This window comes from Branchiostoma lanceolatum, chromosome 12, assembly GCF_035083965.1.
Source record: "Branchiostoma lanceolatum isolate klBraLanc5 chromosome 12, klBraLanc5.hap2, whole genome shotgun sequence".
NCBI classification, from domain to species: domain Eukaryota; kingdom Metazoa; phylum Chordata; class Leptocardii; order Amphioxiformes; family Branchiostomatidae; genus Branchiostoma; species Branchiostoma lanceolatum.
The window spans coordinates 12,196,845-12,221,012 of NC_089733.1; the positions used below are offsets into that span (position 1 = coordinate 12,196,845).

Sequence of the window (24,168 nt, forward strand, 5' to 3'; positions counted from 1 at the left end):
ACCTATCAACAACCTATCCTTAACTCCAATATATTGTGAAGCTAGATGTTCTTCAGATATACGTATCTTCTTGTTGTATATGTTAGTGTATTTGTATATGTGAGCCTTGTTTGTATTTTGTCTTGTCTCACGTTTCTTGTTTCCGTCCACTGTTGTCATGACTACATCAGTGGGACTATAAGAAGGATTATGAAAAGAAGAAGACCAAATACAACATTAGCGCAGACAACCCCCTCATGAAGACAGCAAGGGCGTCTTCAAATCTGGCAAGCGAGGTATGTATCATCTTAGATAACCCTAAATGATTTTTATTTGAATGAAGAATAATGGACTAGTCAATTATGGTAAGTCAATTGTGGTACAATGGACTAGTCAATTGTGGTACAATGAAGTAGTCAGTTATCAAACTTTTACAATGGACTAGTCAATTGTGGTAAGTCAATTGTGGTACAATGGATTAGTTAATTGTGGTACAATGAAGTAGTCAGTTATCAAACTGCTACAATGGACTAGTCAATTGTGGTAAGGCAATTGTGGTACAATGGACTAGTTAATTGTGGTACAATGAAGTAGTCAGTTATCATACTGCTACAATGGACTAGTCAATTGTGGTACAATGGACCATACAATGGTCAAGTGAATTGTTGGACAATGGGCTGGTCAATTGTTAGACAATGGACTAGATAGTTATCAGACAATACACAATGTATCTACTTTGATCAGCTCGATATGATGTTCACATTTTAGATGAATGAGAGAAAGGTGGAATATTCTCCTTTGTGACAAAAAATGTTTGTTACAGTAACTGTTACTGATCTATTGTTTACCACAATGTAGTGTTATATCTTTGCACACAGCATGCAATTAAAATTTCTGTAGACTGTGTCTCTGTAATTCCCTCCATTGAGAAAATAGGGCCAGTTGAAGCTCTTCTGATATGCTAATGACTCTGTTTTCCTTGCAGTTTAAGTACCAGCGGCCTCTGGTCAAAGGGGCCAAGTTTGAGCAGATATGTGACGGTATGCGTGAGGTCCATTGCGCTGAAGCCAGCAAGCTCCAGAGCAACGTACGTATGGTCTATTGTTTATTTTGCAAGACACATATCACCCCCTTCAGTATCTATTACTCTGTAATTGGTACGTACTAAGGACAATTGCGATGTAAAAGTCAAGACAGTCAGCAGGATCAAGATGTTTGTATTTTTCTGCCAGTAGAGTTGGTAATTCTACCAGACTATCAGAGTCTCTGTCGACAGAAACTCTGATAGTGATATTTGCTGGTAGAATCACCTACTCTGCTAGGTCACAATCTTGATTCTAAAAAAAGTATACATTTGAATATATTATATCATATTCTATACATATACATGTATATACACACACACACACACACACTCGGGACTATGAACAGATTTCTCTTTTCCCTTTGACAGATTAAGTACAAACAGCCACTTTAAACATACATCATGATAACTGATATCTGGATTCCTAATGGTAAGTTCAAAGTGAAGAACATCTAAGGTCTAAGTCAAGACTATCAAAAGGTTCAAGACATTTTCTTTCTTGCCCAACAGATTGATTACAAACAGCCATGTGACGTTTACACCGTAGTCTCGGACACTCCAGAGATGAGGAAGATTGCCTCCCTCCAGGACATTGTCAGCGATATCTTCTACAAGGAGGAGGCCAAGGAGATCGTCGAAAGGTGCTGCAGCCAGGCCCCTATCTACTTGGAGATGGATCGCATGGCAAGACTGCAGGACCTGCTCAACATGGTAGGGGGAGCCGTTATTTTCTGCTCTGAAGCAGAGCCTGAGTGCTATTATTGTATCTGCAATAATTTGGAACAGGAATAAACCTGTATTACAGTGTATATTCCATGCTTGCTCTTTTTTCTAGGAGCTGCAGTGGAAGCCAGATATTTGTATACCTTGTTTTTGTATGACTTCGAAAAACAACTGACGTTGGTGTTTGTTTATCTATTTATTTGTCTTCTTGCAGCACCAGTACCGTGAGAAGTGGGACATGGACAAGCAGAAGTACACCGTCCTCACCGACTCACCCGAGATCATCCGTGTTGTGGAGACTGGCAAGCAACAGAGTGATGTAAGTCTTAAACTTTAAAGGTTGAAGGCCCCATTGTTACCGAAGGAGCCATAGGGGCAGTGACATTGATCTCCAAGCAGATGTTAGGGAGGCTAAATTGTTTTGTTTTCTAGCTACTCATTTCCGTCACAAACCAGGGAGGTGATTTGTATCAGAAAAATGCAGCTACTAAACGAAACAATTTAACCTCCCCAAACATCTGCTTGGAGATTACAGCGATATTAATTCTCTGTCTTGACACCCTGGTAGTATAGAAGGCGAAGCCCATCCTTCTCTTTCTACCAATTCAACCTTGCCTAACCAAAGCTAGTTACTGATTTTCACCTTTGTCAGTTAATGTGGTGAGGGAATTGTGATAAGTTGATTTGGAGTTACGAAACTTCAGGACTGGAAAAATTGTCCCTAAAGTTTTGTCTGTCCTATCCTGATGGAGAAGCCATGCATGCATCAAATGTGTGTGTGGGGAAAAGTTCACTGGCATGGCTGTTCTTGAACGTAAAATATTGCCTGTATTTTGAAGGGAAAATTTCAAAAATAGCTTCATCTTAAGTTTGTGGTACAGTTGATACATGTACCCTGATAAAGGTTGAAATTTTTGTCAGCAAAACTCTGTCCAGTGACAGATGCTAGATAGAGCCCTGGGTGTTAATAGTGTGCTCATGTTGTTGTTGTTGTTGTTTGTCTTCAGCTGGAATACAAGAAAGGAGTCGAGAAGCAGCAGAAGAAGGGTTACCACCTGGCGGCCGACTCCACAGCCTTCGTGACGGCGAAGGAAGCTGCTAGGATCTCCAGCGACGTGGAGTACAAGACCAAAGGTCTGATCGACATGCGGAAGACAAGCTACAAAAACGTCCACGAGTCCCCTTGGTACCTACAGGCCAAGCTTTCTGCAGAAAATGCCTCAGGGGTAAGTACACACAGAACAAACAAACAAACAAATGAAAAATAAGTCATTAAACTCAGCATATCCGTACTAACGAATATATGGAAGTTAAATGCATAGATTACATGTAGGTAGATTAGCCTCCCGCTGTAGTATTATCTGTACTGGCAGATATCTAATCCATTTTGCAGTTCCTATCTTGCTTTTGTGTCATGCTCAATATTGTCTTACCACTGAGTTATTCAGTGAGTTTGAAATTTACAGTAGTGTACTTCTGTTGTTCCTACTTCTTTAATACATTTTGTAACATTCAATCTTAGAACTACGATGTTTGTTAAGTTTCTTCATACATGACATGTCACAGTGCAATTTTCAATATGCTTGTTGCAGATGGGAACTAATTATCCCTTTTACCCCTTTCAGATCAAGTACATAAAGGACTATGAGAAGGAGAAGGTTCACTACCTGACACCGGCAGACAGAGTTGACTTTGTTGCAGCTAAGGCTGTCAGTGGCATGTCCGAGGTAAGCAATCAGTCACATTTGTTTGCACCATATTTGTGGTGGTTTTATTTGTAGTAGGAGGGAAAATGAGGTTTTTGTGGTGTTTTTAGTGCATGGTTAAATCGATTCTGTAGTACAGTAGAAATGCATGTACATTGGAAATGCATATTCACGGTGTCATACTTAACAGTGGAGAGGTTAAAACCTGGAAAGTAAAATAACAGCAAAAGTTTCAAGATTGACAGTGCATGCATGCTCTTACAATATTGTAAATCATAACCTGTAGTTGTCACCAGTCAAATTTTTTTTAATGAATATAAAAATAAAAAAAAAGAAGTTCTCACTTCTTTGTTTCTGGATCAAAATTTTTGAAGATCTTGAGAGTTTTGTTTCCTTGCAGTAGTGTTTTAACAAGACTGTGTTTCTTCCAATGCAGCGTAAATACAGGCAAAAACCAGGCAAACCCATCTCCATCCCCGACACACCAGAGATTGTGCGCAGCCAAAAATTGGAAAACCTCAAGGATGTAAGTAGAATACCACTTTTTGGTAACCCCCTTAGGGAGCGAGCCTTAAAGCAGTACTGTGTGCATCCGAAAATAATTTCATCAGGTTGGTAGGATATTTGGAGTTTCTTTTTTCACAACCAGGATTCTCACCTGCTGACGTTTCGGTGTCTGACAGACACCTTCTTCAGACTGGAGTACTGCTTCTCGCCGCTATAAGTAGCCGGTGAAGGTGACACTTTTGCGGTGAGAACAACGGGATGCAAGCTCAGCCACGTTTTGGGTTGCGTTCTCGCCGCAAAAGCGCCACCTACATCGGCTACTTATAGCAGCGAGAAGCAGTACTTCAGTCAGAAGCTCTGAAGAAGGTGTCTGACAGACACCGAAACTTCAGCAGGTGAGATTCCTGGTTGTGAAAAAAGAAACTCCAATTATCCTAGTACTGTGCATTTTGCAAGAATTCCAGGATATTTTGCAAATCAGCTATTGAAACAATGTTAGATTATACTTGTGCATTCAAAAATATTTGTGACATGTCTTTTCCACATTTGCTATTTTGTGTTTCACTCATGGCTAATTAATAAAATCATCTGTAAAAAATGTATCTTTGTTATCATAAACCTTGGTCTTAACATTTTTTTCCTTTTTCCTCTATCCTAACAGCAATTCTACAAGCAGGAGCCTGGTCCTTTCATTTCAACCTCAGACTCTATCGAAATGGAGAGGGTGAAGACTCTACAGGAAATCACAAGTGAGCGATACTACAAGGAGGACGCTGAGTGGCTTGTGCAGAGATGTCTGAGCCAGTATCCCTTCTCTGTGGAGATCGACAGGGTCAACAAAGTCAAGTTCCAGAATGATCCGGTAAGTGCTAACGTGCCAAGCTGCAGTATTCGTTATACTAATTAAGTTGGGTAAGGTCAAGATTGCACTGTAATGACAAATCATATCTTCAGTCTATTTCTTGCTCTATTGTGCATTTGTACCTAACACATTGTATAGCTGTATCAATTTATATAATTGCAGATTTTAATTTAGTTTTTAAGCAGATGTGAAAAGGATATTTGGCAAGTGTAGCAAGCATGCAGGCACAGGTTTGTTACTTTTTGACTTATTAATAAGTGTTTCTTTCCTTCAGCGTGTGTACCAATGGGAGGCGGACAGGGACAAGCAGAAGTACACATTCCTGGCAGACTCCCCCGAGATCACTCGTGTGGTGAACGCTGCCAAGATGCAGAGTGACGTAAGTCAGAACTTTACGTACTCTCATACAACAGTCTTCCATAGGTGTTTCCTTGGTCAGTCTAAGTTTAAAGTGAAGTGGCGGACGTTTTTAACTGCTTGTTTAAAATCATTGCGAGTTTAGTCGTTGTCTTTACTTCATACAAAGTTCTTTAGTACACACAAACAGTACATAATCACCTGCTGACATTTTGACACTATTCTCTAATGCGATATATGTAATGTTCTTACTTCCAATAGCGTGTCTACCACCAAGGCTATGAGAAACAGAAAGAGGGAGGCTACAGGCTGGCCGCTGATGCTCCTGTGTTCCTGACAGCTAAGGAAGCTGCTTTGAATGCCAGTGATGTAAGTACATCAGATTTTAGTCTGATATTCACATGCTGTGCTTTACATATAACTACTAGCAGAGTCAGTCTTTCATTGTTACATTTGAAGTTGAAAGTGATGAAGACGATATTCTTTTTCAGCATGTCTACCAGACAGGACTTCGGGAGGCCCGAGGGAAGGGATTCCCCAACTTCCAGGAGTCTCCGCTGTTCCTGCAGAACAAACTGTCAGCACAGCTGGCCTCTGGGGTAAGTTAACAGTTGAGAGAGTTTTGTGTCCTCAAACAAAAAAATTAAAACATTGATTCCAACATCCGAATCTGGTATTTGTAATTTTTGATAGTGGCGCAATCTGTATAGATGATAACACTATGCTGCTTCTGATATCTACAATTGTTGCTTGACAAGATATGCAACACTGTGTGTTTGCAAAGGCTGCCTCACCTGGTAAAACATTAGAAAATAATCCAGTTTTTTATATGATTACGACAAATCTTCCAATTGCGTTATGTCTATGTGTTTTTACAGGCTTTGTATACAAAGGACTATGAGAAGCAGAAGCTGAAGTACACCCTCCCTGCTGACAGGGTGGACATGGTGTCTGCTAAGGCTGTTCTGGAACAGTCTGACGTAAGTTACATTTTGTATCACAGGGCTAGTATCCTCTTTTAACAGACACTATTTTCAATACCCATGCATTGCACTACCAGATAATGAAAAAGTGTCATGCTTTGTCGTTCTTGATATTTGTCAACGTACCTTTGTAAGTGTACCAATCCTTTTTCTTCTTTTTGTACAGAAAAAGTACAAGCAGAAGCCAGGAAAGTTCATCTCTATCCCAGACACAATGGAGCAGGTCCGATGCACAGCTGCTGCCAAGCTTGCCAGCGACGTACGTCAAACATTTACCTTTAAGTTTATCGGTAGCATGGGGGACAGAAATTGTGTCAACCTGTGCAAATGACCACCTCTACTTAAGGACCACCTGACCAATGTGTCCAATTTTTACACAAGCATATAGAATCCTGTCTATAGTAACCACCTGTTCAAATAGACTGGGATTTTGTCAATCCCCTGAGTGGTCTTCTTGGGCAGTTTTGACTCTATTTGATAACACAACTATTGCTACAAGTAACATCAGCCTTTGTAAAAGGAAATGTGATCTGCATTTCCAAAATCTGAATGACATAAGAGATGATACCGTTTTTGCCACCATTACAGCGTTAGATATTCTAAAAAGATCTTTTGAATCAATTTTAAAACTAGTTTGATTTATCATGAATGCTTTTGTTATCAATAACTCCAAACATTTCCACGAGAGAGGCATATTTGTTACACTTGTGGTGCAAATATACTTGTCAATTTTATCTAAGCTTCTGGAAACATTACAATAATACATGTATGTGTTACCTTTCGTCCAAATAGAAAGATTACAAGCAAGACCCCGGTGGCTTCATCTCAATCCCAGACTCCATGGAGATGGAGAGAGTGAAGACTCTACAGGAAATCACAAGTGAGCGATACTACAAGGAGGACGCTGAGTGGCTTGTGCAGAGATGTCTGAGCCAGTATCCCTTCTCTGTGGAGATCGACAGGGTCAACAAAGTCAAGTTCCAAAATGATCCGGTAAGTGCCAACTTGCCAAGCTGCAGTATTTTTCTAGGCACTTCTGCAATAAAGCTATATGTACTTATAATTCGAACTATTAACTTCATGATTAAGTGTTAGTGAAATTGTATCTAGCATCATTTTTTTTTTTTGTCAGCACAAGAAAACATTACTTAGTAAGAGAAATTTTTGTTTGTTTGTTTAGCGTGTGTACCAATGGGAGGCGGACAGGGACAAGCAGAAGTACACAGTCCTGGCAGACTCCCCCGAGATCACTCGTGTGGTGAACGCTGCCAAGATGCAGAGTGACGTAAGTCAGACCTTTTCATATTCTCCTGCACCAACTATTCTGTAAATACTTTACTAATTGTCTGTCAAAGTGTGAAGATATTTACAAACAAAAAAATACAAAACTCAGAAGTCCTAGAAAGTTCCGCTATGGTACCATAACAAGCTGCTAGAGGGCCTGTAATCTAATCATTTTGACGGCTCATCAAAAACTAACCACATGTCGAATATCAACACAATCCGCAGAGGCATTCTTGACTGTCATGTGCATACTGTTGATGATGGCTGCTTCTTCGTTACGAAGATCATTGGGAAGGTTGTCCTCCTCTGCAGGCTCTTCTGTGGCTGTGTAACCCAATCCTTGATCTGCACACTCTGCTGCATGCCGGGCATGTAAAGCCCTGTGTAGGTGGAGACTGGGTATTCTCCAAGCAGAGGCTTCGATCGAGAGGGGTAGTTTTGTCCGGGATTTTAACGTTCCTCTCCTCTCACCTCTGCAAGATATCGGAAGGCATCAAGCCTTTTAAATCTAATCACTTTGACACATAAAGGCCATTTTGAAAGTAGGTGCTAAGTCTGCCAAGGGATTCTAGTGTTTCTGCCCTCGCGCCACAGGTGTTTCCGGTCTACCGGTCCAGAAACGCAGTGACCCACTGTACATACTTTGGGAAAAGAAAATGGTCGTTTAGAACTACTGTAGACAGTTCAGTGTAACAGTATAACGCCTACTTTGATTCCTTAAAAACATTTATCATCATGTGTGGAATGTTTACGTTATGTTATGATGCTTTCAATCTGGCGGGAGCCATTCAAACTGATTGTAGAGGAGACAGCAGGGTGCCCGGCCGGGTGGCTGCACACTCCCCCAAGTTACCGGAGCCGCGCTAATCCCCGGGCAGTAAAACTCTTTGCCTAACGATAAATTAATGGTACAAAGGGAGGGGCAGCCACACCGATTCTGAAAGAACAGCCCCGCCCTTATGCGTTCTGAGGCAGAGGTGAGAGGAGAGGAACGTTAAAATCCCGGACAAAACTACCCCTCTCGATCGAAGCCTCTGCTTGGAGAATAGAGACTGGGCAGCAGCAGCTTTCCTGTGTGCATACTGTATGCAGACACCAAATCACACACCTAACCAACCAAAAACATTACCTTCTGGCAAAGGAAATAAATATTCCTTTGCTTTGTTATGAGTGTACTCATCAAGTGACACTGTTTTGCAGATGTTTCATATTCCTATTCTGAAACTAACTGACTGATTTTTTTCTATCTAGCGTGTCTACCACCAAGGTTATGAGAAACAGAAAGAGGGAGGCTACAAGCTGGCTGCTGATGCTCCTGTGTTCCTGACAGCGAAGGAAGCTGCCTTGAATGCCAGTGATGTGAGTGAATTCACTGAATATATAGGTGCAATTTTACATACCCATGTGTCTTGGGCATTCATTCATTTTTTATAGGAAATTAATGAAAATGTAATTGTAGAAGACATGGTAAAACTGGTGTACGAATGATGTTTTTAAGGTAATGTTTAGATTTAAGCTGACATTAACAAAAAAATTCTCTTTCAGCATGTCTACCAGACAGGACTTCGGGAGGCCCGAGGGAAGGGATTCCCCAACTTCCAGGAGTCTCCACTGTTCCTGCAGAACAAACTGTCAGCACAGTTGGCCTCTGGGGTTAGTAATATTGAGACCCTTCTGTGTTTTTGTATCCTGTAAAGTTAACGCTGTTATGATCTTAGAAAATATTCCTTGCTCCTATATTGGTTTATATTTTTAATCAGCTACTCAGTAGACTTAATCAAGGTTTCAAACAATGTTTTTGCAGACTGAGTACACAAAGGACTATGAGAAGCTGAAGCTGAAGTACACCCTCCCTGCTGACAGGGTGGACATGGTGGCTGCCAAGGCTGTTCTGGAACAGTCTGACGTAAGTTACATTTTGTATCATAGGTCTAGTATCCTCCTTTAACAGAAACTATTTTGAATACCCATGCATTGCACTACCAGCTAATGAAAAAGTGCCATGCTTTGTCGTCATTGGTATTTGTCAATGTAGGTGTACCAGTCCTTTTCTTCTTCTTTTTGTACAGCTATGTATGTCTATGTTTCTTTTACAGAAAAAGTACAAGCAGAAGCCAGGAAAGTTCATCTCTATCCCAGACACAATGGAGCAGGTCCGCTGCACGGCTGCTGCCAAGCTTGCAAGCGACGTACGTCAAACATTTAGTGTTTGTTTATGGTACTCTGGCGTATGCAACGTACAGTGATCTTATTTATGATGGCCTATGACTTAGGAGAGTGGATAACAGAAATATTGAAAATGCTGGGGAAGTCATTCATTGCCAATGAGTATATTGTTTATAAGGGTAGACAAAAGAAAGAGGGAATTCAGGGCTCTTCATCTAAATTTTGCGTGATGAACTTTAATCTCCCAAAGTCACTAACAGTCACAACTTTAGCTGGCTGGAGAGAAGAGGCCAAAAGTTATGTCAGTGACAGAAAAGTGCTTTACCGTATTACATGTACAATGTATGTAGCTACAGCAGAAAGTTCTTACGATAATTGAGTTGCCTTTCATCCAAACAGAAAAACTACAAGCAAGACCCCGGTGGCTTCATCTCAATCCCAGACTCTATGGAGATGGAGAGAGTGAAGACTCTTGAGGAAATCACAAGTGAGCGATACTACAAAGAGGACGCTGAGTGGCTTGTGCAGAGATGTCTGAGCCAGTATCCCTACTCTGTGGAGCTAGACAGGGTCAACAAAGTCAAGTTCCAAAATGATCCGGTAAGTGATAACTAAATGCCAGGCTGCTTTTATTTGATACGTTGAGTTCAGTGATGCAGGATCTCTTGAAGCTTTCGAGGTTGAACTATTGAATTTATGACTTACATGCAACTAACTAAAGGTAAATTGTATTCAGCATCATTTTGAAAATGTTTGTAGCCAAGCATACATTTTCTAAGAGAAATGTTTCTTTGTTTAGCGTCTGTACAATGAGGAAGCTGAGAGGGAGAAGCAGAAGTACACAGTCCTGGCAGACTCCCCCGAGATCACTCGTGTGGTGAACGCTGCCAAGATGCAGAGTGACGTAAGTCAGAATGATAGTTTCTTGAATGATATCTTTTCTTAGATATGTATTCTTTCATTGTCATCCCAATAGTAAGATCACACAAAATCCCCAGAAGTTCTGTCCTTTGAGTCACCAACTTGGGTTAAATATTACTCATGAAGATGCTCTATTTCAAAATTAGATCTAAAATTAGTAAAAACAATCATATTTACTCTTACTAGCGTATCTACCACCAAGGCTATGAGAAACAGAAAGAGGGAGGCTACAGGCTTGCTGCTGATGCTCCTGTGTTCCTGACAGCTAAGGAAGCTGCTTTGAATGCCAGTGATGTAAGTACATCTTATTTCATCATCAAAGGTTCAAACAAACAAAATACCATAGTAATAAGGATTACCATAGTAATAAGGATTAAGGATCCGAAGTAGTTTTGTAAGATTTGTTTAAGACTATTATGTATCTTTTTTAGTTAGTAAAATGAGTATAAGACATGGTAAAAATGTTTTGTGATTGTAATGGACTTATTGTGTTGTTGGGCTGGCTTACTGGCTAAGAGACATTTTAATCCATGGGAAATTGAAAGTAGATTCTGATCAAACGACGAAATTCTCTTTGCAGCATGTCTACCAAACAGGACTTCGGGAGGCCCGAGGGAAGGGATTCCCCAACTTCCAGGAGTCTCCACTGTTCCTGCAGAACAAACTGTCCGCACAGCTGGCCTCTGGGGTAAGTAATTATGTACATAAAAGTATACCTGTGTCCAGTGTTCAATTTTCTCAAAAACATTGATGTACGAACCCCTCTGTGCTTTGATCATGATTTTAGATTGCTGCTCCTATGCTGTTGGCACATGAAGACTTGTTGTTCAATCCTTTCTTATGTATTGTTTTATGATTTTACAGGCTTTGTACACAAAGGACTATGAGAAGCAGAAGCTGAAGTACACCCTCCCTGCTGACAGGGTGGACATGGTGGCTGCCAAGGCTGTTCTGGACTTGTCTGAGGTAAAAACATGGATTTCTGTTGTTGGAACTTTCCATTATGTGTTTAGGAAAACAGTGATGGAAAAGGTATAGATAGAGGCCTTTAGAAACATTTGTTTCTGCATCTAAAGGACTCACCAATTTTATTTCATAGTTCTTTAGATTTGTAAGGAAAAGTGCTGTGATATTTGCTGACTTACCAATGTGTATGTCTGTGTTTCTTTTTACAGAAAAAGTACAGGCAGAAGCCAGGAAAGTTTATCTCTATCCCAGACAATATGGAGCAGGTCCGCTGCAACGCTGTGGCCAAGCTCGCCAGTGATGTACGTCTATTCCTCCAACATCTACTCTTTATTTTCTTCCTTGGCAGGGGATTCAGAAATACTGTATTGTAATACAGGCAATGATAATCGAATGCATGCTTGGATGCTGATTTGTCAGATTTGACCCAGAGCAAAGTCAAGGGCAAACAAAGATAAAGTTTGTAGAAGGGATAATTGTATGACATCTGAAGTGGGTTTTGTAATACACCACTGCTGATTGCCAGAAAATCATCTTATTTTTTTGACATCATTAATTTCTTCCAGTCTCAAGAATTGTAGATAAGAGATGGGGCTCACATCCATTGATTTTTGTTTTCAAATTAAATGGTGAGGATATTATGAAATGAAATAGAATAATAAATAGATAAATGGTAATGAAATAATATTTTGGCCTGGTTTATTTGATATCCTCCCTTTTCTGTGACAAAGAACATTTTCTTAATCTCCAGAAAACTAAGTAGAGAATCCGTAGAGGTTGTTTTGTAACCATCCCCTTTCGTCCAAACAGAAATACTACAAGCAAGAGCCTGGCAAGTTCATCTCAATCCCAGACTCCATTGAGATGGAGAGGGTGAAGACTCTACAGGAAATTACCAGCGACCAAATGTACAAAGAAGACGCTGAGTGGCTTGTACAGAGATGTCTGAGCCAGTATCCCTTCTCTGTGGAGATTGACAGGGTCAACAAAGTCAAGTTCCAAAATGATCCGGTAAGTGCTAAAATCCATATTCATATAATAGCTTGTACCAACAAATCTGAACTTGAAGTTAATATCTAATTTCTTTAAGATTTGCTCTTTGACCAAACATACTGCTTGTGAATATTACTGAAAATACAAAAGTCTAATTTCTGCTGTTTTTTTTTATACAGCGTCTGTACTGTGAGGAAGCAGATAGGGAGAAGCAGAAGTACACAGTCCTGGCAGACTCCCCCGAGATCACTCGTGTGGTGAACGCTGCCAAGATGCAGAGTGACGTAAGTCAGAATCTTGATAACTTCCAAACATGATACAAGATATTTCATCAGTGCAAGACTAGTGTGAAAATAAGTTCTCCACTTGCTTTGTTTTATCAATTGTAGGCTTAGTCATGAAGTTCTTTGCTGACATACATGTACCGAATGCTATTATTAAAGGCTGATTTTTGTTTTTACCCTTTACACTATTACAGCGTATTTACCACCAAGGCTATGAGAAACAGAAAGGGGGAGGCTACAAGCTGGCCGCTGATGCTCCTGTGTTCCTGACAGCCAAGGAAGCTGCCATAAATGCCAGTGATGTGAGTGAACCTGAATTTACTCGATAAAGATGCAATTATCCATACCCATGTGTCTTGGGCATTCATTCATTTCAAAAGGAAATTAATGAAAACGAAATCGTAGAAGGCATCATGGTAAATTGGTATATGAATAATGTTATTTAGGCAATGTTTAGATTTAAAACTGACAGTAACAAAAAAAACATCATCCTCTTTCAGCATGTCTACCAGACAGGACTTCGGGAGGCCCGAGGGAAGGGATTCCCCAACTTCCAGGAGTCTCCACTGTTCCTGCAGAACAAACTGTCAGCACAGCTGGCCTCTGGGGTAAGTATACATATAAAGAAACGTTTATTATTGAACAATTTTTAAAAATTTCCATGATTTTATGTCATGTGAACTTTGTCATATTTGTTAAGTGTTGCTGCCTCTATTGTTTCATTTCATGAACTGTGTTGTATACTGTAAGTACTTCATTGTGTGTTGTTCTGTCTTTATGTTTTTACAGGCTCTGTACACCAAGGACTATGAGAAGCAGAAGCTGAAGTACACCCTCCCTGCTGACAGGGTGGATATGGTGGCTGCCAAGGCTGTTCTGGACTTGTCTGAGGTAAGCACACGGAAAAATTTTGTACATCTTTTCAGTTGCTAAGAAAGCCATTATAGATAATTTATATATACATGAAGTTCTTGAGATTTGGAAGGAACTGACTTACCAATATGTACATGTCTATGTTTCTTTCTACAGAAAAAGTACAGGCAGAAGCCAGGAAAGTTCATCTCTATCCCCGACAATATGGAGCAGGTCCGCTGCAACGCTGTGGCCAAGCTCGCCAGCGACGTAAGTCGAAGACTTAGCTTTTAACTTAATTGCTGCACGCTGAACTTTAATTTTTTTGATTTAGCTTTGAGTATATGTTGGCCATAGGCAGGGCTCCAGACTAACTTTTAGGCCTAGGAGCACTGTGTTCCTAACTCAAAAAAGTTAGGAGCACCAGCAAAAATCTAGGAGCACCACTACAAAAAGTTGAAAGAACATGCAAAAGTCTTGGCTATACCAAGTAATACTCCTATTAATCAATGTTAACACCCGGGAATAAAGTATTTGAATAGATCATAAAAGATAAAAGCCTACATTGATGGTGCAGAACAATTGGCAATTCAATTCATTCAATACATGTAACTTCCTACATACTGATACTAGTACGATGGATTTTTAGAAAAATTCGGCATAGGTTCCCCGGCTGGCCCCTATCCGGGGGCCACGGTGCCTCAAGTTCAACAAGTTGAAAAATACACAATGGTATTTTTTACTTGGAACAAGGCAAGTACATGTAATGACTCACATAACCTTGAATGATAAATAAATAGATAACTCTAAAACTTATCTATTGGGTTCATGACCAAAACAAATAAAGTCACATTCCATAATTTGAAACTTCACTGCTGGCATCAAGTTCAACATTTTTACAGGCATTTCTTTTCCTTTTACCCTCACCCTCTGTCTACAAATAATCCAAAATACTTTAATATCGTTAAAATTCTTGCTCAATAGTATCAAAAATGATCTGTTTGTGCCGAACCAGTCAAATATCTTCGGTTCCTTCGAAACGCACAGTTCAAATTTCGCGCGTCAGGACCGCGCGGCGCCGCCATCCAATGACAGGCCGACCGCATGGAGAAAGCTTTGTGATTCGCCGCTGTGCAGTATAGACAGAAGCAGAATGAAAATAGCAACATAACAACGGGCAGGTAATGAGCTTTGAAATGATACCGGTGACAAAATGAAAATTTGATATATTTTTGAATAAAACTCCGTTTGAATTGATTCATAAATTTTTGATCGTAAAAATCATCGCTTGAAAAGGTATAAATATGACCGCAGGAAACAGGCCTTTTATTCTGCTGCGGTCTATTTTTCATAAACATCATGGCCGCCATTGAAAACAGCGAGCGTCCGGCGAGCGCTCGCTTTCATCGACAAAGTTTTGGCGTTTGAAACATTTTACAAATCAAACAAATACACCACAAAGGAGAGAAACTTATATCCTTTATTTCTATGGGTAACTTTGCCACTAGGAACGGATAGTTTTTGTACCGCGGGTGTGGGAACATGATAGAAAATTCACCGACGATATTCGCGGTAGAGTTGGAATACCTATATTTTCGGCTTACCGCTTAGTTCTGCAGGCATTATCCTGGCGCAGGTCTTAATTTTTGATTGTCGCACCGTGCGACCGTGATTTTAAATCTAGTCGCATTCTCAAAAAACTGGTCGCATACATGTTGTATGCGAGTCGCACTCACTTGCGCTGATAGGTGATGCGTTCTTAAGAAAATATAGTTGATGTCTAGAAAATTTAGATGAAATAGAATACGGAAATTGTTTTGACCTCAAGTGATAGAGTTTCTCAGTGGGATGTACAAAATATATTAAACTATTTCTAGAATGGGTTTGAAATATTTCTCGTCTGTAACCTTTACATTTATTTTGTGTCCTTTTAATAGGAAGTTATTTATGTACATGTATATTGCATCTGTTGAGATAATGGCCACAAGTATATTTTTAAGTCGGCAGATATGTTTTTACTGCAATTGTACCAAAGATCCACACTGAAGACTTTAAAAATTGTACATTATGCTTCTCTGCCTGTCACTCAGTCCTCTTGGGAAAGTATATGGGACTTAAACAAACAAACACTACCAGTGGACTAGCTCCATGTAGTGCTTGAACATCTCTGTGGCCCAAGGACTAAGGCCATGGAGATGGGCACTGCCTAACACACCGCATGGTGTGGGAAGGACTTCAACAATATTTACCTTCTTATAATTTTTTACCTATTTGTAAACAGAAACACTACAAGCAAGAGCCCGGCAAGTTCATCTCAATCCCAGACTCTATTGAGATGGAGAGGGTGAAGACTCTACAGGAAATCACAAGTGAGCGATACTACAAAGAGGACGCTGAGTGGCTTGTGCAGAGATGTCTGAGCCAGTATCCCTTCTCTGTGGAGCTAGACAGGGTCAACAAAGTCAAGTTCCAAAATGATCCGGTAAGTTCTAAAAACATTTCCATATACAATGACTTGTCCCAAAACAGATGAACTCACAGGCTAATACCTAATTTCTTCAGGATTTCCTCTTTGATCATACTTTTAGTGATATCCTGTTGTCAAAAGTGTATTAAAGTCAAATTTTTCTTCTTTTAAAAAATTTTTATACAGCGTCTCTACAGCGAGGAAGCAGATAGGGAGAAGCAGAAGTACACAGTCCTGGCAGACTCCCCCGAGATCACTCGTGTGGTGAACGCTGCCAAGATGCAGAGTGACGTACGTTACAATCTTCAAGTTGATAACTTGCACGATACAAGATAATTTCACCGGTGCAAGACTAGACAAGTGTCAAAATAAGTGCTGAGAATTTCTCCACTTGCTTTCTTTTATTCATTTATGTTTAGTCACGAAGTTAAGTTGAACATGACTTTGCTGACATATCTGATACTTATAGTTAAATATTCAATGTTATTTTTACCCCTTATAGCGTATTTATCAGCAAGGCTACGAGAAGCAGAAAGAGGGAGGCTACAAGCTGGCCGCTGATGCTCCTGTGTTCCTGACAGCGAAGGAAGCTGCCTTGAATGCCAGTGATGTGAGTGAATTCACCTTTCATTTTTTAAAGGAAATTAATGAAAAGGAAATCGTAGAAGGCATTGGTAGAATTGGTGTGCAAATGATGTTTTTAAGGCAATGTTTAGATTTGAAGCTGACAGTAACAAAAATCACACATTCTCTTTCAGCATGTCTACCAGACAGGACTTCGGGAGGCCCGAGGGAAGGGATTCCCCAACTTCCAGGAGTCTCCACTGTTCCTGCAGAACAAACTGTCGGCACAGCTGGCCTCTGGGGTAAGTACAAAATATATCATCAAACTTTTTTTGAAAATAATTTGCCCTCTAACTTACATCATATCCAGTCAAGATGTTGATTATCTTCTCTCAATACATGTTGTATTTTCTATATTTCTTTATAGGCTTTGTACACAAAGGACTATGAGAAGCAGAAGCTGAAGTACACCCTCCCTGCTGACAGGGTGGACATGGTGGCTGCCAAGGCTGTTCTGGACCTGTCTGAGGTAAGTACATGGTTAACCAATGTCGAAAATGTTGATGTTGTGTATAATTTTCAGTTGCTAAAAAGGCATTTATACATGTTTTTCTTGAGTTTTGTAAGGAAAAGTGCTGTGATATCTACTGACTAACCAATGTGTATGTCAATGTTTCTTTCTACAGAAAAAGTACAGGCAGAAGCCAGGAAAGTTCATCTCTATCCCTGACAATATGGAGCAGGTCCGCTGCAACGCTGTGGCCAAGCTCGCCAGTGATGTACGTCCACCATTTTTGTGTAATTTCCTTTTGGCTGGAAGGCAGGAAAATCCAATCTTGGATAGCACTTTACTACTATAGTACTGGTAATCTATAATAGCAATCTGTACATTAGTTGATGCTTGCTGGCAAAAAGATTAATTTGTTGTTGATGGGCAAAGAAAGAAAGAAATGGGGCAGTCCAAGATATTCATGAGTTCTAAGATATTCATTCATCTTTACCTTCTGCAAATTAGGTTCTGTGTGATCAAGAATACAATACCTTTAATTCTTTAACCAGCATACATGCGAAATGTACATGTATGTAATGTTACAATGGTTGAAATTTCTTCATTTGTTTTTCACAGAAACACTACAAGCAAGAGCCAGGTAGCTTCATCTCAATCCCAGACTCTATGGAGATGGAGAGGGTGAAGACTCTACAGGAGATTACCAGTGACCAATACTACAAGGAGGACGCTGAGTGGCTTGTGCAGAGATGTCTGAGCCAGTATCCCTACTCTGTGGAGCTCGACAGGGTCAACAAAGTCAAGTTCCAAAATGATCCGGTAAGTGATAAATGCAGTATTTGTCGAACTTAAAATTGTCACTGATACAGGATCCCGTAAAAACTTAACCAAGTGCTATACTTGCATGGTCGATAAACAGTTCCATTTCCTTATTTAGTCAAGATGTTGATGATTAAGAATAGTGAACTGCATACATGTTATTTCTGATTTACTAACATGGGTTTGTATTTTTTTCTTGTAGCAACTGTACCGTGAGGAGTGGGATAGGGACAGACAGAACTACACAGTCCTGGCAGACTCTCCCGAAGTCACTCGAGTTTGTGAGGTTGCCAAGCTGCAGAGCGATGTGAGTTTTTGATCTGTTATATTTTTATTTCTTGAAGGGATACTTCATTGTTTTTTGGCTCTTGAGGTTAACATAAGGTAGTTTTGGAAATTATCATAATAATCATTCTCTTTTTCTTTTGAATTACAGCTTGTCTACCACCAAGGCTATGAGAAGCAGAAGCAGGCAGGCTACAAGCTGGCTGCTGATGCTCCTCTCTTCCTGACAGCCAAGGAATCAGCCAAGAATGCTAGTGATGTGAGTGATGTCTCTTTCAGATTGATCTATCATTTTCAGTTTCTTGTCAAGTTATCAGTGAGAACACGACTTGAGATTATGTCACATTCTTATATCATGCACAGGACTCATTGTTTTTGTAGTATACAGACTTTCATAATAAAGAAGTTTGAAGAGATAGATTGCCACTTTTTCACCTTTTGAAGATAATTCACACCTGTCTGTAGATAAAAACAGTTATTAGAACAGAATCAATGATCACTAAAGTCTAGTCTTGTCTACAATTACTTAGCCATTGTCAACACAGTTCTAGTCACAATTGCTGGTCAGCCATATACAATGTAATATATATTATACAAACACATCCATAAACACAAATAATGACATTCCTTTTTCCAGCAATAGAAGTTGTAAAGGTTTTTGTACATGTTCTTGCAGTATGCCTACCAGACAGGTCTTCGGGAGGCCCGAGGGAAGGGATTCCCCAACTTCCAGGAGTCTCCACTGTTCCTGCAGAACAAACTGTCTGCACAGCTGGCCTCTGGGGTATGTTCAAGTTAATTTACTAATTTGTTTCGATGATAACACTATGCTGCTTCATCTGATATCTACAATTATCGCTTGACAAGATATGTGTGTGTTTGCAAAATCTGCCTCATCTGGCAAAATGTTACAAAGTGGTTTCAGTTTTTGATAAGATTTGGAGAAAGCTTCCGATTGTTTTTCGATTGTGTAATGTCTATGTGCTTCTAATGTCTATATGATATGTGTTTTCACAGGCTTTGTATACAAAGGACTATGAGAAGCAGAAGCTGAAGTACACCCTCCCTGCTGACAGGGTGGACATGGTGGCTGCTAAGGCCGTTCTTGATTTGTCTGAGGTAAGTAAACTGGTGTCAAAAATGTTAATGTTGTACCTAATTTCAGTAACTGTTGCTAAAAATGTCATTGTAGGTATATACATGTACATTTAGTTCTCGACATTTGTAAGGAAAAGTTCTGCTATATTTGCTGATTTACCATTATGTATGTCTATGTTTCTTTTACAGAAAAAGTACAGGCAGAAGCCAGGAAAGTTCATCTCTATCCCTGACAATATGGAGCAAGTCCGCTGTAACGCTGTGGCCAAGCTTGCCAGTGACGTACGTCTAACACTTAACTGAACCTTAATGATAATGGATAATTTATCTCGAGAAAATGTACTTAATGTCCAGAAAATCTAAATGAAATAGAATCAGTATTGCTAGACTTGTCCAGAGCACCTGCACTGTCCAATGCACAATATGGTGTCGGAATGCCTTTAACTAAATTCAAGTTGTTAACTTCTAACCTTTCATCCAAACAGAAACATTACAAGCAAGAGCCCGGCAAGTTCATTTCAATCCCAGACTCTATTGAGATGGAGAGGGTGAAGACTCTACAGGAAATTACCAGTGACAAATACTACAAGGAGGACGCTGAGTGGCTTGTGCAGAGATGTCTGAGCCAGTATCCCTACTCTGTGGAGCTAGACAGGGTCAACAAAGTCAAGTTCCAAAATGATCCGGTAAGTGCTGTCTTGCCAAGCTGTAGTATTTTTCATATTACTAATTTTGAGTGTCACTGAAGAAAGATCCTGTTAAAACTTTTGCTCAACTTAGTTCTATACTCACATTCCATGTAGTTAAGATTTTGATGATTAGGAATAGTGAAGAGTGTAATTTCTGATTTGCTTTAAATGTAATTATGTACTACGTACTTTCTAAGCTGGGTTTGTCTTTTTTCTTGTAGCAACTGTACCGTGAGGAGTGGGATAGGGACAGACAGAACTACACAGTCCTGGCAGACTCTCCCGAAGTTACCCGAGTTTGTGAGGTTGCCAAGCTGCAGAGCGATGTAAGTTTTTGCTTTTTTATATGTCATTTTTATTAATGGCATACTTTGTTAAAATAGCTCTCATTTATTTGTATTTGAGGTGGTACATGTATTAGCAAACATTAAGGTAGCCTTGGAATTTATGATAATCTTTTTATCTTTACAGCTCGTCTATCACCAAGGCTATGAGAAGCAGAAGCAGGCAGGCTACAAGCTGGCCGCTGATGCTCCTGTGTTCCTGACAGCCAAGGAATCTGCTAAGAATGCCAGTGACGTGAGTGATGTCTTACATGTATATGTCTAACTTTCTGATAAAGACCATCAGAGGACTGGTATTGTTCGCCGATTCTTCATTGCTAACTTTGATATGATACGAATGTATTGATATATGAAAACTCTAATCCTTTCCCCACCAAAAGTTCCCAACCAAAAGTAAAATGTTATAGAATCTATACTGTTGATATGATGAATGTTGATTGTATTATCAAATAAAGTCTAAGGTATCCTTATTACTCTAATACTGAAAGAAAGATTTGTGTAAAATTATGCAGGTATGCAAATTTTGTAATATAGATAGTTGTCATGTAACACCAAATTTTTGTTGGGTTGATAATGTTTGCATTCATTAGTATGATACCATAAAGCTGTTACAGTAGGAAATAACAAATATTTATGCATATATTTTTGCAGTATGCCTACCAGACTGGACTTCAGGAGGCCCGAGGAAAGGGATTCCCCAACTTCCAGGAGTCTCCACTGTTCCTGCAGAACAAACTGTCAGCACAGCTGGCCTCTGGGGTAAGTTGAAATCATACCTAATGACCAATATGTCGTAAGTGCAGACAGCATTTGATTTATTCACAATTTTTTGTATTCTTGATATTCTTCAGTAGTATTGATCGTCTGTAATAGAACAATTTTGTTATCAAGTAGACTTGATATTAAAGGATGATGTTCATCTGCTGTTGTTTTTGTTTGATCACTATTAATCAATGGTCTTATTTAATTAATAATTTACTTCAAACGTTTTATAAACAGATTTCTTGCCTTATAGATGTATACTATTAAGAAGAATATCCAGCCATAATGTTAATTGTCATCTCATTATATTTTGATGTTTGGACACCACTGTAGGCTTTATACACGAAGGACTATGAGAAGCAGAAGCTGAAGTACACCCTCCCTGCTGACAGGGTGGACATGGTGGCTGCCAAGGCTGTTCTGGACTTGTCTGAGGTAGGTGCCAATCTGTATAATTGAAACGTGATCTTTTATATCATTGATGACATTGTAAATGTTGAAATTCTTTCTTTGACAATTTATGACTTCTTTTCTTGTATGTTCTCCTACAGAAAAAGTACAGGCAGAAGCCTGGAAAGTTCATCTCTATCCCTGACAATATGGAGCAGGTCCGATGCAACGCTGTGGCCAAGCTTGCTAGTGACGTACGTCCAACATTTGTTTTTAATTTCATTTTCGCCAGAAAGCACAAAATGCCCATCTTGGATAGAACAACTCTTAGTACTGGTAACAGCATTCTACATAACTGTAGCTTGCTGACTAAATTATTTGTTGCTGATGCAACGATGGGAAAAATTTATGGAAGAAAGAAACTTAAAGGGAACATTCTTAGAGGACATTCTAAGATGTTCTTAACTTTCTACAAATGCCTTGATTAACCAGCAAAAGGGTCACATTTTACAGAAACGATACTAATTACAACTAACTTTTGCCCTTCATCCAAACAGAAACACTACAAGCAAGAGCCCGGCAAGTTCATCTCAATCCCAGACTCTATTGAGATGGAGAGGGTGAAGACTCTTGAGGAAATCACAAGTGACAAATACTACAAGGAGGACGCTGAGTGGCTTGTGCAGAGATGTCTGAGCCAGTATCCCTTCTCTGTCGAGCTTGACAGGGTCAACAAAGTGTCAATGATGCAGGATCCGGTAAAAACATTTTCATAACTCATTGTTTGCTCACTTGATAATTAAGAAAAGTGAAGTGCATTATTTCTGATCTGCTTTAAAGCTAAATATTTGCTCTCTATTCTAAAATGGTTTGTCTTTTTCCATACAGCGTCTGTACCGTGAGGAGTGGGATAGGGACAGACAGAACTACACGGTCCTGGCAGACTCTCCCGAAGTTACCCGAGTTTGTGAGGTTGCCAAGATGCAGAGCGATGTAAGATTTTGATCTTTTACATTTCTGTATATTTAAGACATACTTTATTCCTTTCGTTGGGAGTTTAAAACTTTGTACTTTTGAAAATTACAATGGTCCCTTTTGTCCACAGCTTGTGTACCATGAAGGCTATGAGAAACAGAAGCAGGGAGGATACAAGCTGGCTGCTGATGCTCCTCTCTTCCTGACAGCCAAGGAATCAGCTAAGAATGCCAGTGATGTAAGTGATGTTCCTAATATTATTATTTTCAATGCCAAGGAATCGGCTAAGAATGCCAGTGATGTAAGTAATACCTTTTCCGGTTTTAAGGGTGCATCATCATTCGAACATGCCTTTAAATTAGATAATGTTACGTTCTTTTGTCATGTATGGTATACCTATGTTGTATGTTACTATTTGCTTCAGTTTGTAGTATACAGACTTTTCCAAATAAAGAGTTAGGAACGAATAGGATGCACATGTACACCTTTGCACTTTTTGAAAATAAATTGAGGATAAAAGCAGTGACTAGACAGTAATCTATTGGTAAACAAGCGGTTTCATCTTGCATCTACAATTACTCAACCATAGTCAAAACAGTTCTGGTCACAATCGCTTGGCAGCCATATACAATATACAGGTATGATATATTGCACATGTATTACATGTTCATATGTCATGTAATGTATATTTCCTTCTCGTAGCACTAGATGTTGTAAAGAATGATATTTAATTGTCATATCATATCCTTTCAGCATGCAAATTTGATAGATACAATGTATATGTGTATGAATAGTTGTCATGTAACACCAAAGTTAAGTTACCAGAAAGACACCATACGATACCATAAAGCTGTAGGAAATGATTAACATTTTTGCATAATTATGTTTTTGCAGTATAACTACCAGACAGGCCTTCGGGAGGCCAGAGGGAAGGGATTCCCCAACTTCCAGGAGTCTCCACTGTTCCTGCAGAACAAACTGTCAGCACAGCTGGCCTCTGGGGTATGTTCAAGTTATTTCACTAAATGTATTTGATAATAACACAAATATCTACAATCGTTGCTCGACAAGATCTGTGTGTGTTTGCAAAAGCTGCCTTGTCAGGCAAAATGTTATGACCAGTTTTCATGCAATTTCGAGAAATTAGGTTATTTTCCTAAGTCTTACAATTGTTCTGTTCTTTAATGTCTTTGTGCTTTCACAGGCTCTGTATACCAAGGACTACCAGCAGCAGAAGCTGAAGTACACCCTCCCTGCTGACAGGGTGGACATGGTGGCTGCCAAGGCAGTTCTGGACTTGTCTGAGGTAAATACAAGTTGTTTAGTGTGAGAACGGTGATATTTTGGACATTTTTTTTATAGAAATTTAGCGTATTTTCTTTATCAATACATTTTTTCTGAAATCATTTTTGTTTACTGACTAACAAGTTCATACTTTTTCTCCTACAGAAAAAGTACAGGCAGAGGCCAGGAAAGTTCATCTCCATCCCAGACAATGTTGAGCAGGTCCGCTGCAATGCTGTGGCCAAGCTCGCCAGTGATGTAAGTAAGATGTTTGGGTTTCAGTGAAGACAATTTAATGTTACAACATTACTACATA

At 39.6% G+C, this 24,168-nt stretch overlaps 2 protein-coding genes across 2 annotated transcripts in view; both read left to right on the forward strand.

Moving 5' to 3' along the window:
* Positions 1–147: 147 nt before the first annotated feature.
* The window catches only part of LOC136445762 (nebulin-like), an 83,131-nt gene continuing 59,110 nt past the window's right edge, over positions 148–24,168 (forward strand). The window contains exons 1-37 of the mRNA XM_066443899.1: positions 148–275; positions 965–1,066; positions 1,574–1,774; positions 2,001–2,105; positions 2,794–3,012; positions 3,412–3,513; positions 3,929–4,018; positions 4,661–4,861; positions 5,136–5,240; positions 5,480–5,587; positions 5,710–5,817; positions 6,097–6,198; positions 6,368–6,460; positions 6,994–7,194; positions 7,382–7,486; positions 8,737–8,844; positions 9,031–9,138; positions 9,290–9,391; positions 9,582–9,674; positions 10,051–10,251; positions 10,451–10,555; positions 10,759–10,866; positions 11,153–11,260; positions 11,437–11,538; positions 11,748–11,840; positions 12,349–12,549; positions 12,711–12,815; positions 13,010–13,117; positions 13,316–13,423; positions 13,605–13,706; positions 13,845–13,937; positions 15,949–16,149; positions 16,321–16,425; positions 16,637–16,744; positions 16,893–17,000; positions 17,126–17,227; positions 17,385–17,477. Of these exons, the coding sequence (XP_066299996.1) occupies positions 237–275; positions 965–1,066; positions 1,574–1,774; positions 2,001–2,105; positions 2,794–3,012; positions 3,412–3,513; positions 3,929–4,018; positions 4,661–4,861; positions 5,136–5,240; positions 5,480–5,587; positions 5,710–5,817; positions 6,097–6,198; positions 6,368–6,460; positions 6,994–7,194; positions 7,382–7,486; positions 8,737–8,844; positions 9,031–9,138; positions 9,290–9,391; positions 9,582–9,674; positions 10,051–10,251; positions 10,451–10,555; positions 10,759–10,866; positions 11,153–11,260; positions 11,437–11,538; positions 11,748–11,840; positions 12,349–12,549; positions 12,711–12,815; positions 13,010–13,117; positions 13,316–13,423; positions 13,605–13,706; positions 13,845–13,937; positions 15,949–16,149; positions 16,321–16,425; positions 16,637–16,744; positions 16,893–17,000; positions 17,126–17,227; positions 17,385–17,477 (4,443 nt within the window). The 5' untranslated portion in view covers positions 148–236. The remainder of the gene's footprint in view (positions 276–964; positions 1,067–1,573; positions 1,775–2,000; positions 2,106–2,793; positions 3,013–3,411; positions 3,514–3,928; positions 4,019–4,660; positions 4,862–5,135; positions 5,241–5,479; positions 5,588–5,709; positions 5,818–6,096; positions 6,199–6,367; positions 6,461–6,993; positions 7,195–7,381; positions 7,487–8,736; positions 8,845–9,030; positions 9,139–9,289; positions 9,392–9,581; positions 9,675–10,050; positions 10,252–10,450; positions 10,556–10,758; positions 10,867–11,152; positions 11,261–11,436; positions 11,539–11,747; positions 11,841–12,348; positions 12,550–12,710; positions 12,816–13,009; positions 13,118–13,315; positions 13,424–13,604; positions 13,707–13,844; positions 13,938–15,948; positions 16,150–16,320; positions 16,426–16,636; positions 16,745–16,892; positions 17,001–17,125; positions 17,228–17,384; positions 17,478–24,168) is intronic.
* Positions 17,873–24,137, forward strand: LOC136446366 (nebulin-related-anchoring protein-like). The gene is made up of 18 exons (XM_066444707.1): positions 17,873–18,025; positions 18,228–18,332; positions 18,462–18,569; positions 18,987–19,094; positions 19,328–19,429; positions 19,598–19,690; positions 19,894–20,094; positions 20,319–20,423; positions 20,569–20,676; positions 21,093–21,200; positions 21,537–21,638; positions 21,755–21,847; positions 22,151–22,351; positions 22,482–22,586; positions 22,699–22,806; positions 23,463–23,570; positions 23,773–23,874; positions 24,018–24,137. The coding sequence occupies exons 1-18, from the start codon at positions 17,873–17,875 to the stop codon at positions 24,135–24,137; spliced, it is 2,130 nt and encodes a 709-aa protein (XP_066300804.1).